Consider the following 15,997-nt stretch of genomic DNA (forward strand, 5'->3'; position numbering starts at 1 on the left):
GGTGCACACTTGGCTGTGTATGTGTGTGTGTGTGTGTGTGTGTGTGACCTTCAGTTTCTCCCTGAACTTTTGACCAATGCGTTCTAATTTTTTTTTTACATTCTGTTTGGCTGAAGCACAATAAAATTGCAATTTATTTAGCGACACGACTCAAGATCTCAAACTCTTGCTGCCAGATATGAGCTGTCATGTCAGTTAATTTAGCATAAAGATTCATTTAACCACAGAAACCACATTTTTATATGTCCTTCTGTGGCTTAACTTACTTGATGACGGTATGAGAGACACTTTATTGTATTTAAAGAGCGTGATTGTGTGTTTATGCGTGTGTGAGTATCATTTTGACGAGTGCCAAAACTTTGAGGCAAAGATACAGATGTCTAAACATCTGAGAAAAATCTGCCCAGAAATGTGTGCACGCTCATTACATGATTGAAACACTGATCTATAAACAGTTTCCGTGGCATTCCAGCGATGCACACATGGAAGTGCACAAATGATACCAATATCCCACATTTATAAGCTGCTTTTCAGTGCATATGAATGGTGCAGCTGCAGCTCCTTCTAGGTTAATCTGCTGCAGACATCCCATGTCAGCCACCAAGATTCATGGAGCTGCTTCACCCTCGAGTCACACGGCAATATGTGCTTTGGTTTGAAGTAGACACGGTGCTACATAACTTATAACCAATAATGCATTTTGGTTGGATGAGAACATAAGAAAAGAAGGCATTGTTAGTTAACTTTTATCCAAAATGCAAACATGCCAACACACAAACATAATAAATAGATCTACAATACAGAATTGTCAGACAGAATTTTGAGCGGTGACGTGTTCTTTTGTGGAATGAAAGAATATAAAACACACTGCTGCTGTAAGTTACACACAAGCTGAGTTCACAAAACAGTTTTATGTATCAAAAAAAGGCATCTTACTCATGAATCAAATCAACCAAGAATCTCTGCATAAACTGATTTAACAATGAAGTTCACAAAACCCAAATGTGGAGTTTTAAAATCAAACATAAATGAAGACGTTACACTCAGTGTAAATGTAACATAATACTGATTTCAGCAAACATGCACACAACAAAACAATATAGTTTTGAGTCCAAAGTCATTTGTTTAGGACACAAAGGGGGAGATCGGGGTCACACTGATGGAGACAGTTGTTCAAAAACATTGGAGAGGAGGATTTCAGTGCCATTAGTTGTCTTCTAGTTGTAGAGCTGGTGTCCCTGTGAAGAGGTGGCCTATGCTGTTGCTCCACAAAGTCTTACAGTGGATGAGATGTCGTCCTCTGATCGTCCTGTCATCATAAATGGCCACGTCTGTTGACACAAAATGCAACAGGTTCATTAGAAGGACGAATACAAACTACTTCACATCACAAACTGCATTGTGTAGTAGAAAAGGGAAATAGCATTGTAATGTCACTGCAAACCCCAAAAAGCTTTGTTGATGCAGTTTCGTAATTAAATATGCCACTTTAGAAGCAGTTTTCTGAGCATGCATGCTGGCCACACTTCACATCCATACCAGATTGACTGGGTGCGCAAAGCTGCTCTCGAATCGATCATCCTGCAGGAGCTGTCTAAGGTGGGAAATGTAGCTGGAGGCGAGGCGAAGCGTGTCCAATTTGGACAGTTTGGTGTCCGCTGGAACCCAGGGCAGGCTGGTTTTTAGTCTAGAGAAAGCTTTGCTCAGCACTCTCATCCTCGCCCTCTCCCTGGCGTTGGCCGCGTTCCTCTGCGACTGCCGCGCTTCCCTCTGGTGCGCCTTGGAGAGTCTGCGCTCCTGCTTGTTCCTCCCCTCCGCACCGTCATCCTCCAGGTCCTCGTCCGAATACCGGCTGGGATTGTAGCAGGTAATTTTCCGAGCAGTGCTCTGCAAAGGGGAGGTAGTCCTTCTGTGACACGTCTCGTCGTCCTCAGCATCACTTGCTGCGGAGCCAGTGGACATGGCTGTTCCACCTGTGCCTCGGAGGTGGACAGGAGTGGCACAGCGGGGACAGAAAACCTCGAGTCTCCAAATGACAAAGATTTTAGTAAAGGACTACTCAGCAGAGTGTCAGTCCTTTTAAAGATCCCATTTGGTAAACCTGTAACTTATGTCACCTTAAAGTGTCACCACTGCACTGGACAGCACTGCAGCACCATGTGCATGAGATAAAGTCAGCTCTCTAACTCTTTGCTTTGCTACCCCTCTAATTTAAGTGTCCTGGATTTGGCATCTGTACAGAGTTTTTTTTTTTCTTTCCCAGAGCATTTCTCCACCCCTTTTTTTTTTTTGCTCCAAGCCACCCTGACCTCAGTGCAGGACCACAACTTTGTCTCTTTATGTAAACTGTTAAACACTTTAATTGCCAATCTGCAACTAGATAATTAGGTTAATCCCTGTAAATGAATGGCTCATTATTGGTAATTCCAGTGGAAGGTGTATTGAAAGTTACTCCAAGGCTGTGTGAGGATTGATTTTTTACAAAACAGGCATAATCCCCCAGATATGTTGTATCATATAGCAAGGCATAAATTTACTGATAATGATACACTCAACCCATGGCAACATTTAGAAGTGCATATACAGCAAACATTTCTGTTTTTTTTCTTTTTTCTTTTTGGGGTTCCACAGATGTGTTTTGGTAATAGAAATGTCTTGAGGACCTTATCAAAAGTGCTTAATCCTTTGCTGGTTTCACAGAGGGATTGGGTTTCTGCAGATGGAGCAGCCTTTCACACGCAGCCTGCGTGTACCAGCCCCAGCTGTTATCGGTTCCCATGACATCTGGAGCGTTGGCATGACAAGGGTGTGGCAGAGGCAAGGAGGGACCATCTTCATTCTCATAGTATCACAGACCTTTTTTTTTTTTTTACTGTGCATTTTTTTGGCCATTTTTTTTGCTTTTGTTTTGAAACTTTTCTAAGAGTTTCAGACAGGCTGGCATGCTTGAAATCAACTACTCAAGAGAAAAAGAGGAGAGAGTGAGATTTCCTCAGGCTAGAAAGAAGCTAAGGTAGAGGTTTCAAAGTAGTTGCTGAGATGCCTACTGCCTGAAAAGTCTCAGAGAAACATATGTTTTTGTACCAGACCTCGACAGAATAGATGTTAAAGTTTTACGATTGGAAACATCAGTGTGCTGCATGCAAAACTCAAAAATGCAAGTCATGCTTTGGAGAAAACCTTGAATGGGCTTCTCTCTGAATAAATGGAATGTACTTACAGGACTCCCTCCTCTGCTTTCTCAAGATATTCCCAGAAAATCCCAGGTCGCTGTTAGCTATTACACCACATAATATGTGTGAAATCTAGATTTTTTTTTCTTTTTTATGACAATAGCAAGACTCTGCCAAGGATTACCTAACTGCAGCTGAGATGCATGGTTGATTTTAGTGGATGGCCATGCCAGGGTCACTGGAGAGATAAAGGAGGAAATTACTGTACTGCACTTGACTCGGTGCTGTACAGTACTCCAGCAGTTCCCAGGATGGTGTGTAATTTATTCCAGCACGCTGGCTCAAATCCTGCTTTATTAAACTACATAAATATTCAGCCTATCATAGCTTGTTATATCTGTTTATTGCTTTCTTATCATGATCTTCCAACTTGATTTTTCATTGTCAAAATGCAGGTCACAGTGATTTTGAAGCATTGTTTGCTTTTCTCTTGCTCAAATTTCCGTCTTTCACAGGCCAAGAATGCTCTCTAATCCAAGCCAATGTCACATTCCCGTGCTTCCCGTAATCCTGCTTTTCCATGCAGTTTTTCACAAGACCCGAGATCAGCTGGACCTTGGAGTGATCCCCCCCCCCCCGGCTCTTAGTGTATCCTTGGATGTGTCATGACGTTGAGATATTAAGTTCCACTTGCGCTGGTAAGACAGTTAGAGCTTCGGGCCGGCGGCCAACTCATCCTCTGTCACTGCATCCGTCAGCGAGGTGAACGGCCTGACTGACACACTTGAAGGTGCAAGCTAAGGGATTCTGCTGTTGGATTTATTTCTCATTTGATAAGCTGTCTTTCGTTTTTTTTTCTTCTTTTTTTTTTACCAACACTGAAAGGCATCGGCTATATGACACATAATTCAACCTGCTGCTTCCTTGACTGTCAACAAGAAGCCGGTTGAGCTATAACACTCTGCTCATTAGTCATTCTGTACGTGTAGCTCCTCAGGTAAAGAGAAAATATTGTCCAAAACATCAGCGTAATTGATGGTTACATGGTTATTGTATTTGCCCTGGGGATAATTAAATTCAGGGCCAACAGCAATAAATATGACTCAAGACTTGACTTGAAGGGAGAGCTAGCATTCGTCTATCAGCAAAGACTTTCAGGGGTCTTGACCTTTATCGGGGCCCGATTCTGGAGAAGCAGAGAGACAGGTGCAGGCTCATGATGTCAGAGGCCTTTCTCCATTTCCCTCCCAACTTCTTAGGATTCCCACTGAAGCAGCTTGCAGCGCTTTAAGCTGCAGGGCGACACGGACATAGAAAAAAAAACCGGGAGCAAAAATCAAACAACCACTGTGAAGCTTTTGAATTTTTATTGTCGTATCATGCATTGAACCGTGCCCAATGGTTCATCTGTGTTACATAATCAGATTTTCACACATTCACGTCTACAACTAAATGTAAATGCCACTGATAAAGTAGGTTTTTTCATTCGCCATCTGACGAGAGCATGTATGACTGAGTGCTTTACAATTCAGGCAAAAAAAGCAAATAAAACATGAAGCCACATTTTAGACAGAAAGAAAATACACAGACAGAAGAAAGCTACTTTTAAAAAAGTGTAAAACACCATAAGATACTAAAAAAAAAAAAACTGTTGTAAACTGCAGTCGCTCTTTAATTAAAGTGGAAAGCCGACATGAAAGGTTTTAAACATGATCAGGAAAACATCCAACTGGATACTGAACTGGATGGGAAGCCACTGCAAAGAAACCAAATTTGGTGTTAGATTAAACCTTTTAGAGGACTTTGTAAAACGCTTGGCAGTAGCAATTTGTTCCAGGGAAGTCTGGCTAAGGTGGGTGATAAGGGAATTAAAACAGTCATCAACAGTATCTTCAAATTCTGCAATTAGTTTTTCTTACAAATCCAAGTTGGACTTGACATGTGATTCATCCCCACATGGGAAATTTCCTCTCTGCTCGTATTTTAGCTGTAGATTCTGCATTAGTGATCTCAACCAACAAACAGGAAATTGATGAAAATTGATAGATTCAATGACTGCAACAAAACCATTCCTTTATCTTTTGGTTAAAACTTTAAAATGATGTTATGGGTTGAGACAAATAGGAAGCTGAAACATCTTATCTGGAATATAAAAGAGCATGCACTGGCCATAAAGACACATTACAGTACTACAGAAACAACAATTGTGTTTGTAATAGAGGTATGGCAACACTGAATACATACCACAGAATGATATTCATTTATCCACAGGTCATTAGTGCAACTTAATAATGCTACCGTGTCAGTCGACAGTGGAAAAAATTACAATAACACCACAAAGATCACAGTTTTACATTCAATATGCAACTATCCTCTATATTCAACACTTAAGATGCACCTATTTTATATCACACATGACTGTTTAAGGCTGTGACAATTCCCTGTGCAGTAGTTGTAGCTACGTTTTCTTTAAGTCCTCTTCATTTGCGTTTGGACTCGATGGCCTTCATCAGCGGCACCCAGCGAGACGTGCTCCGTCCTCTTGGTTTCACATGACTCAGAGTGGGCCACATGGTGCCCCGGATGGTCACAGGGCCGTCGTACTCGTCGGCCTCGGACGTGATCTCCATCTTCTGGATGATGAGCTTCAGGAGGCCGTGCTGCTTCTCCAGGATGCTGGACATCTCCTTCATTCTGCAGAAGAAAACAACAGTTCAGTGAAATACCTCATTGAAAATCAGCCCTTTGGAACATCATGACACCGAGACACATAATGCGCTTACTATACAAATTGATACAAGGAGTCACCACTAGGGGTCACTCATGCATCAAAAACAATTACTACACTGCTTTCCACTTCTACATTGTTTATGCACAGGCATGCATGAGCCCACTTAAAGTTGTTGCACCCTATTTCCTTGTATTTGCAGTATTAAATCCAAATCATTTACTTTTCATCCTTGCAGTAATAAGCCTGCACACTTTGATGATTCTAGGAAATAGAAAACTGACCCTTATGTTATTCATATGTGTACGTTTGCATGCTTCACCTTTGCTTCTGCTTTCTGAGCTCCGTCTCTATCACAGTGCAGCTCTTTGATTTGGACTGCAGACGATTCCAGACTTCATTTGTTTCCTCTTCACCAAAGAATATCACCTTGAGGAAGCGCTGCAATCAACAGTGGACGGGATTAATGAAGAGGAAATACTCACCTAATGCAGGCTACAAAAAAAAAAAAAAAGTACAGTATCTGTTTATGGCAAACACTGATCATACCCTGGAGCATTTGCGGTTGGGGTAGGTGGTGACGGAGGGTTTGTCCACTCGTTTCATAAACCAGTAAGGGAGCTTGTCTTCCAGAGCGGTATGGAGGTCAATCTAAGATCAGAAAGTCAGTTGTTCAGGCTGAGGCTGAGGTTCAGTGAATGGAGAGTAATTTTCCTCTGAGAGGCTTTGGTAAGAGCAAAACCATACATTCTTAGGCTAAAAGAGACTATTATTAATTATATTCTTAAGGGCTCCAGTCGCATTCGTCACTTCTAACAACAATGTTGCCTTATTGCTAATTTGTATTGGACCTAATTAGTCATAAACACATATCTGGTTTTGCTATGTATTTTAAAGTAATGACCTTCAATATATAATCTCATGCAAATAATGGTGTAAGATGTCTGTATTCCATGTATAAAACACCATAGTGTGTTCTATTGTGCTTGTGTTTTAGATCCTTTGTGCTTGTCTGGTGGACAGGGCAAACACACAGTGAGGAGGATAAAAGATGTGATGCATTTTTAAAACAATGCTTTAGGCACAGACAAGCTGGTTCCTTACATACCTGCATGGCTATTCGTTTTAGGGCAGCATTTCTTTGAACTTCAGCAATGTCTCCAACTGCTAAACCAATCTACCATCCAATCAAAAGACAAAAGGTTAGCGCACACTAAATATTAGCATTTTTGTCAAGTATATACCAAAAGGAGCCTATGACGATGTTGTAAAAGCAATGAAACAGCTTTCCCTAATATATTACGAATGTATGGCTACAACTGCTTGAAAATGTAGCTCCATGGAGACGGTCCATTGCTCTGCTTACCATCAAGTTCACCAGTAGGATTGGCATGAGCAGAACAAAGCCCACAAAGAAGAAGTATGTCAGGGGACCAAAAGGGAGTTCATGGTTCAGATATGCATCCAGGAAGTTATTCTGGTAGTTCAGTTCTCCAACCATCATCACAAAAGTTTGCATCACTGAGAGTGGGACGCTCTCGAACTCTCTCTAAAAAGAATACCAATGTGTAAATGAAGGTTAGTAAAAGAGTTATACAAATATGTGTTATTATATAACATACATAGGTCTAGCATTGATATTAAAATGCCTTAAATCGCAGTACAAGTACAACAAAGGGTGAAGTTGATATTATTGATATAAGGTACTGAAATTTTGTCCTGATCTTAAGTGTAAAGTCAGACGATCACTAAAGTCACTACATTACATCCTCTGGGGACCGCGACTGTCTATACTGAACTTTGTCCCATTCAATGTAACGGATTTTGAGGTACTTCATTGGACAAGTATAAGCCTTAATCTGTAGTAGCAGAAGAAAAGTCAGAGGTTTACCTTTTCCAAGTCAATGATATTCATCCTATGGGGACCATGACTATGTGTAACAATTTCATGGCAATTCGTCTCCAAGTTGGTAAAACATTTCACTCCAGATCAGAAAAGTCAACCTCAAGCTTAGGGATCATCACATGCCAACGACCGTGGCAGAAAAAAAAAAAAAAGATGACACACTGGTTGTGTTTTTAACTGATTTAAATCCTAACTGATTGATGGAGAGCTTTTAGTAAGCACTGAAGATTCCTCATCTAAGAGCCATAAAATGAACTGTGGTGTTCCTCAGAGTTCAATTTTAGGTCCAACACTTTTTAATCTATATACAGCACCCTCCATAATGATTGGCACCCCTGGTTAAGATGTGTTAAAAGCCTTAAAATAAATTCAATTTTTATTGCAGAAGCACACTCTCACACTGAATATTGTAGAAAAATGTAACTTTCAACTCAACTCAACTCAAATGAATTGTAGGCAAAAGGGGGTTGTAAAAAGTATTAACATTAAGGGTGCTAATAATTGTGGCATACATGATTTGATCTTAAAGAATTATTTTTTAATGTGGGATTTTTTTCACACTGAATAAATGCACTTGAATTAAAGGTTGAATTTTCCTCCTTTTTTTCATTGTGGTCCTATATTATTTAGAAAAAAAAACAGAATTTACTAGAAGCTAAAGAACACATCTTAACCAGGGCTGCCAATAATTATGTAGGGCGCTGTATGTTATCCCTTGGAAATGTCATCAGGAGATACGGCATCAGTTTCCATAGTTATGCTGATGACACACAGTTGTACATCGCCATGTCTCCTGATGACCCCAGGCCAACTGAGGCCATTTTAAATTGTATTTTAGACATTAAATTCAAATAACTTTTTACAGCTCAACCAGGACAAAACTGAAGTACTGGTCATTGGAACTGAAGCTCAGAGAGACAAGCTCAGTTTACAACTATAAGTTCTGGCCTTAAAACCATGCCAACAAGTAAACAATCTTGCAGTTATCTTGGACTCTGCAATCAATTATGAGCACCACATTAAAAATATTACCAAGATGGCTTTTTATCATCTAAAACATATTGCTAGACTGGGCCAGTACTCTTGAAAACAAATGCAGAGACACTAATACATGCTTTTACTACATGCTGATTGCCCACTGTAATGCTCTCCTATTTGGTCTCCCTAAGAAGACTGTACACCCACTCTAATAACGTTGTTTGTAAAGTTTTATTGTAATTTTATTTGTTATCTGTAAAGCACTTTGTGTTGCATTTCTGTTTGTATGAAAAGTACTATAGAAATAAAAAATATATATGAAGTGTAGTGCCAAAAGCTGCAGTTCTTTAAATTGCCACTTGAGGCTGCCTCCAAAGGTAAGTTAATACTTATGGATGCTCATGTTAAAATGCCCAACTTTACAGCAGAAACAAACATGTTTACAGGCTGATACAGTTCTATTACATAATTTTAGATCTATTACTATTTTCCTTGTTCATTATAACTGTTAGAAGGGTTTTTTTTATTTTATTTTTTTAAATAACTCACTCATTTATATTGTATTGAGGCTTAAAAGTATGCATAATTGGACTGTTGCTGCTTTAAAAGATGGTGGAGTTAGGCAGAATCAGATACTGCTACAATGGTGATGGCCAGAGCCTTGAACCTCAAAACTGCTGTTAAGGAAACCTATGGGTGACAATAGAGAGAGTTTGTCTATCATTATTTTCAAACAGCGAGGATCACCAAACACCAGATTTGCTTAATTTAATGCAAAAGAAAGTGCATATCCAAAATGTTTTTTAACTTTAAATTTGATTGGGCATTCTTTTCAGTGCAAATGGCTTTCAGGGTTTGCTTGCAGTAGGGACAAAACATGTTTAACAAATGTTTTAAACCCATTAGAGTGGGGTCTCTTCGATCCAAAGCACTATACAGTATGTTAAGATGCACTGATGAAATGGGAATTCATGGTACCAATAGGACGAGGACTCTGGTAAACATATTACTTTTCTTCAAACACTAGGTTTAAAATGTTCCTGAGATTGTTTTGAAAACTGATGAATGAGTGTAATTATACTCCAAAGAGGATCAAGTCTTGTCGATCACCACACGGTCCTGTAATCTTCCCACAGGACAATGTGAAAGGAGCTTGAGACATTTATGCTTATTTAGATTAATGCATTCTTCTCCTACCTGATTGAGCATCAGGGCATGGAATGCCAAACTGAATGCTAACATCAGGTAGAAGAACAGCATAACAACACGGATCAATGTCCTCATGATCTCCCCAAACATCACAACGTAGATGCCAACACCTTCAAACCTGAGAAAACAGGAGAACAGAATAGTCAGTGGTCTGAACACCATGAAAAACACACTGAAATAGAGAAATTAGGTCCAAATGAATAGCACCTCTGGAGATAAAGGAGAAATCCAACCCAGGAGTTTAAAACTGCTATTGCACCTGCTTGCCAGTGTAATGAGCCCTCTGAATTGAACATGACAGGGATTATGAACAGAAGGGAGAAGACGGCTGAAATCCAGTCACATTGGTTGGAATAATCCCTGAAGTAACTCCAGCGCTTTAAAGTAACAGGAAAAGAAAAAATCAGCAAATACAAAATAGCATAATTAGACAAACGACCTAGATATTTGACAATTGTTCCAAAAATTTTCCTTGCCTGAGTGGTCAGTACAGAATTTAGCTTAAAAACTACCATGCACAACACTATTTTAACTGTGTATTACTTAAAATGTAATGTGATGTATAACTAAAGTGTAGAGGTGACACCGACTGCGGCCTTACAGTGATCCTGTTAATCTAAATCAGAGGACACTCATCCATCACACCTGATTGGTAATGTGTCCACACAGGCCTGGTGCTGAACAGATTTATGGACACATGTTTTATATGAGGTAATGACACTTGTGTAACAGTCACTGTACCTGCTGTGTAATCTGCACCACTTCCTTCACTATTGAGTAGATGTTCATAATCACGACCATCACCATGCAAAAGCTCATGAACAGACTTTGCTGTGAAATGAAGAGCAACGTTGAGATTTATGTTATTCAGTGAGAGTGCATCACAAAAAATGATCACCATCTGTTATGGTAAGTCACACGATTTGTCACAGCAATAAAACCACTTACAGGTGAAATGTTTGACACTGATTATCTTGATGCAATACAATGTTCTAACAGGAAACCTTGGGTCTTGACATGGATTTTCACCCATACCACCATCCTAAACAATATTAACCCAGTTGAAGACCAAGCCACCCCTCCCAGCAAGACAATGTGCTCTCCCACACTGCAAAAACTGTGCATGAACAACTGTAGGAACACAAAAAAAGAGTCCAAGACAAGTGTTATACTTTCTATGCTTGTGAGTACCCTTGGATCTGCTAATGTTCCGCAAATTTTTGTCATCTCCCCAAATTCGTGAGCGTCTGCTTGGATCATTCCGCACATGTTCAGCCCAAAATTCATGTCCGTACGGATAATACGTAAGCTCAGCAGTAATGTGTGCAAAAAAAAACGTAGATACAACCTACTGAGAATGTATCCAACTCCATACCAAGTACAACTGATGCGGACATGCAGTTGTTACAATTATACACTTTCCTTGCCCATGGGAGTCCATTGGGAAAGTACGCCACACCCTTGTAACATAGTTACCATGTGGACTTGGTGAGTTGTGGACCCTCACATACTCGTGGAAAGTATAACATCAGACTAAAGCTTTGACGCTGCCTCCAAATTCCCCAGATCCCAACCTGGTCAAACATCCAAGAGATGTGCTAGAAAAAATACCACCCAACAACCCACCAGACCCAAAGGATCCACTACATCCCAGTGCTGGACACCACAGGATGCTCCTAGAGCTTCTGTCTCAGAACTTTTATGGCAACACAAAGTGGAAGCTACAGAATATTAGGTGGTTTCACTATTGGACTGATTATTAATTACGTAATTACATAAATTAGACATCCATAGAGCTTTAACATCTTTGATACTGATCAGACCTCTCCTTCGTACCTGGGTGAAAGATACTGGCACCATGATGATGTCGTGTCCGCCCGTTTCAGTGGTGTTCATAGAGGGCCTTAAAGTCACTATCAGGTGAGTTAAGGGCATTAGCCCTAACAGGTACAAGAACATGTTGAGAACATGAGCCGTGCTCCCATATGCAACCCTGCGAATAAAGAAAAAGACAGTCAGGGCTAACATTCTAAGTAAGTCATTCACTGGCATTTTGCAGCAGAGTGAATCGTTCTTCTTCTAATCAGATCAGCAATTCTATGTGAGAATGAGAAATGTTACTCTCAGGGATGAATACACACCACTTCATTGCCAGATACTTTTTGCAGACTGGGTGGTTGAGGAGTTCAATGCGGTTGTACTGCACCATTGCCTGCAGATAGAATAACAGAGAAATAGTCCACAGTCAATAGTACATTTTCCACAAGCAGGTAAGAACAGCCTGACAGCTAATGTCTAAAAGATTTAGAAGTATGAGCCGGTTATTGATCTGCACTCGCATAATGTAGGAGGACATCAGCAAGCAGAAATAGACCATTTAGTATTTCTAACATTGGGTGAAAGATATGTGTTGAAAGATGGTTTTGTTTTTGCGATTTATCAAATAATACAATAATATAATGCCATTACTAAAAGGAGTGGTGATTGCTATGTGGATGACTGCAAAACAAAAATTACAAAATGTACCTTGAGTTCAGTGATTTGCTAGAGGCCTTTAAAGGGCTCTGTAGATTTGGCCATTTACCAAATTGGTCAACGTTTGCATGCAGATTAAACCCCTTTTGAACAAATCATAGTTGTCTGTTAATTTGGAACAAAACTAAGGCACTTTTATACAATAGTTGTGCAGCACATCCTACTTTTATGAGGGTTACAGTGTGTAGTTTCTTGGTGTTAATGCAGCTGTTTGATCATTTTGGAGGTTGCAGTAGGTCATGCAACATAGTGATAGGTGTTTCTATTATTTCGTCTATCGCATTTATACAATGAGGTCTATCTGTGTATTATTTATAATACTGAGCGAAAAACATCCATAGACAACACACAGTGACATTATTGGCAAGTGAGCCTCAGCCTGACCTCATGGTTTATTCTGACAGAGTCTTTGTTGTGGTCAAAGAAGTCAGCACAAAGCAGTTGGCCCATTGACTCAAAGCCACCTCACCAGATTTGCTTATCTGTTTACAACCAAACCTGAGCAACAGATTTGGTTGTAAACTTTAACTGCTCCATTTCTCACACTAGACATTGCTAACCTCAGCATGCCTCCCTGCCTAGTGGCAAACATGGAAGGCCAGTAGTATGACAGCAGGAATATACTCTGTTACCTTTTAAGGCAGCCACAAGAATGAGAATCCAAGGACACACACTCAGATCAGAACTTTTCGTCAACATCGCACTGAGAAAGTGTCATCTTCATTTTTGTCATTAGCTATGAGCAGGTGTAAACACTGTGGCTTTGCAAGGTTACACGATTGCGCTTCACTAACCTGTGCAAGGAAAAGTAAAGTCTCTCATGTCAAAGCCACAAACCGTGGCTATGTAGTTGTTGCTGTCACTGCAGAAAAGTGGCTGGAGAAAAGTATCATCACTGTCCCTTGAGGATAAATGGGCAAGTCCTGATCAGATGAGGTGAGTGTTTGAGTCTACAGAGCCTCATTAGAGGGTGATGCGTGACTAAAATAGAACATGACTACTTAGAAAGCATGGGGGGAGCAGAATATTTGCATTCTCCTGCACTGACATTATATTTGAGAAAAAAAAAAAAGTTACTTACATTGAGCGCAGCTAGTGGCTGAAACTTGTAATTCTTGTCAGTGATCTTCTTTGCCATAATGGGAGCCTGGAGCCACTCAAAGTCATATTCAATCTACATCACATAAAGACGTGTTTAAGTATTTTTCTTTTTACATTCTTTATGCACTAAGAATAGTGGGTTGTTTTCATTGTTCAGCTCAATTACATGGTATTCAGGACTGTTGTGGTCATCATCAGATTCCCTCACACAGCGATCCAGTAGGTGCTATTGAAGATAGTAGCAAAAACACAGCGACGCAGCTTTAAATCATTGCCCAGTGCTCAGTTAAAACAGGTTGCGTAACAGAAAAATGCAGATAAAATAGTTGTGATGAATGTGTACACAGATTAATGTGTTTTTTCTTCAGCAGTGGCAAACCTTGTAGGTCTCAGGCAAAAACTCAATCATGTCTACTATGGGACATCGCTGGCTGCTGCCGGGAGTGAACACCTTCAAAGCCTCAGCACACCTGGAAGAAGACAACCACCAAGAAATATTAGAACAACTACAATATGCATATTGTTAAAAATGACTTTCCCAACGGTAGTTTTGAAAAAAATATACTGTGGGAGACAGAAATCACGACTAAATACTCCTCAAAATACTCACAAAAACAAAACTCTACACTAAGCAGCTTGTAAATCAAACTTTGTTCTCTCATAAATTGAAGGATTAAATGTTGCTTTATTGACTGTGCCCTACCTCTAATGCTAAACAAACAATTTAAAACCCATTAAAATACCTGAAAGGAATCAAATTGCAACATTTTGAAGATCAATGGCAAAGATAAAATCCTGAATAAATAGATTATACTAACAGTTAAAAGCCGTTTTAGACCGATTCCTTCTTTTTTTCCATCTCTCTTCATAGAGTTGGCACTTGTATGATTAACATACCTTTCACTGTCAATTACAGCATTGACCACATCTTTTTTCCCGTTTTGCAGAGCTTCATGAAGGAATGAGGTGTCGTTCTTGTTCACGATGATGTCTGCTCCCCGAATTAGCAAGAGCCGGACTGCAGCCACATGTCCCTCTCTCGCAGCGAAGTGGAGTGCAGTGTTCTGGCATATCGATATATAACAGGAGATACATTTCTCTGCTTTTACATTAAAACAGCAATGTTTGTATCACTTCCACGCTGCTGGTGGTGGTGACCATATATTTGTGTGCACATGTGCAAAAAATGTGTCACCGCAAAATATTAAGTCAACATTATGCAAATAATTTACCTTAAATTAATAGCTTAAATAAAATTTTGATGCCACACTGAGTTGTAAAAGGAAGAATGGCACCTCTTTCATTACTGGTCCGCAGCCCCAAACATCTGTTCTTTTGTTATGTAACTTGGGCTGAGTGGGTACAATCTCACAGTGCATAACACTTGACAACATTACATCACACATCACCAACTGTGGTCCCTCAGCTACCTGGAAGAAAAAGCTAGTTTGGTGTTCTCGGTGCAGACGTCACAGCTGAAGCGAAGAGCCGAAAGATGTTTTAATGGAGGAAGCGAAAAAAGAGATGAAGAGAGTCATTGAGCGAGAGGCTTATTCTTGGACTCGGGGGTACTCAGTCCAAGCCACTTAACAACCAATATTGAAGTTCATTAGAGGCCTACACACCTACTCATACATCAGCTAAGGGTTTCATAAAAAGCATATTGCATGTCCTGACGGTATACTTCTACATGGGAGTCATACCTACATAGGCGCATGATAAAAGTAAGTGACCAAAAAACTGATTATATGACTTTTTTTCCCAGTTTTCCCACACAGAGAAAAACAAATGATCAGTTTCTGTGGCACCCCAGTGTGAGGAATGGTCTCACCCCTATAAAAACTCTGGCTCTGTCACTGTGCTCGGATCCACTTTAAGTCATTGGCAAGAGCTTCACAAAACAAAAGGCTGCAGGACAGATGCTGACCTGGCGTTCTTGCTGATAAGTAGGAAGAGTAAGTAGCATTAATTTGCTTACTACGTTTTGCGTTGTTGCACTTGCTGGCTAGTTTTTAAACGCAAGCAACGTTACCAGGGAGGGGTTTTGCCAGTAGCTAGACATGTCGATGGAAAGAGAAAGCATCTGCTTCACTCAGCTGGTAAAATAACTTTTGCAGTATGTTGGTGAAATTTGTTGAAATGGCAGTTTGATGTGGAAATTACATTTTTAAACAAATTGCTGTTTGTGTGATTGCTGTCTTTAAAGTCGTATAATGACCTCACAAGCTGACAGGTTTGGTGCTATAGGTTTGTACTATACGAAAGTCGAGACTTTCATTGTTATGCTGCAGTTTCAAGGTGAAAAAATTAACAAAACTTCACCAGAGGGGATCTTTAACAGACCAGAAACCTGTAATTCCCACTTGT

General features: G+C 40.1%; 2 protein-coding genes across 2 annotated transcripts; both read right to left on the reverse strand.

Annotated features, from left to right (window-relative positions):
• Positions 1-973: 973 nt before the first annotated feature.
• msc (musculin (activated B-cell factor-1)) lies at positions 974-2,016 on the reverse strand. The gene is made up of 2 exons (XM_008292627.1): positions 1,540-2,016; positions 974-1,331 (listed from the first exon to the last, which is right to left on the reverse strand). The coding sequence occupies exons 1-2, from the start codon at positions 1,960-1,962 to the stop codon at positions 1,254-1,256; spliced, it is 501 nt and encodes a 166-aa protein (XP_008290849.1). The 5' UTR covers positions 1,963-2,016; the 3' UTR covers positions 974-1,253.
• A 3,637-nt stretch (positions 2,017-5,653) lies between these two features.
• Positions 5,654-15,692, reverse strand: LOC103365238 (transient receptor potential cation channel subfamily A member 1-like). The gene is made up of 15 exons (XM_008292628.1): positions 15,663-15,692; positions 14,528-14,694; positions 14,010-14,100; positions 13,797-13,856; positions 13,611-13,703; positions 12,136-12,206; positions 11,831-11,987; positions 10,736-10,825; positions 10,202-10,371; positions 9,983-10,112; positions 7,268-7,450; positions 7,010-7,078; positions 6,451-6,552; positions 6,224-6,342; positions 5,654-5,867 (listed from the first exon to the last, which is right to left on the reverse strand). The coding sequence occupies exons 1-15, from the start codon at positions 15,690-15,692 to the stop codon at positions 5,654-5,656; spliced, it is 1,746 nt and encodes a 581-aa protein (XP_008290850.1).
• Between the last annotated feature and the right edge of the window lie 305 nt (positions 15,693-15,997).

The sequence above is a fragment of the Stegastes partitus genome, unplaced genomic scaffold (genome assembly GCF_000690725.1).
Source record: "Stegastes partitus isolate 25-593 unplaced genomic scaffold, Stegastes_partitus-1.0.2 Scaffold821, whole genome shotgun sequence".
Taxonomy (NCBI): Eukaryota; Metazoa; Chordata; class Actinopteri; family Pomacentridae; genus Stegastes; species Stegastes partitus.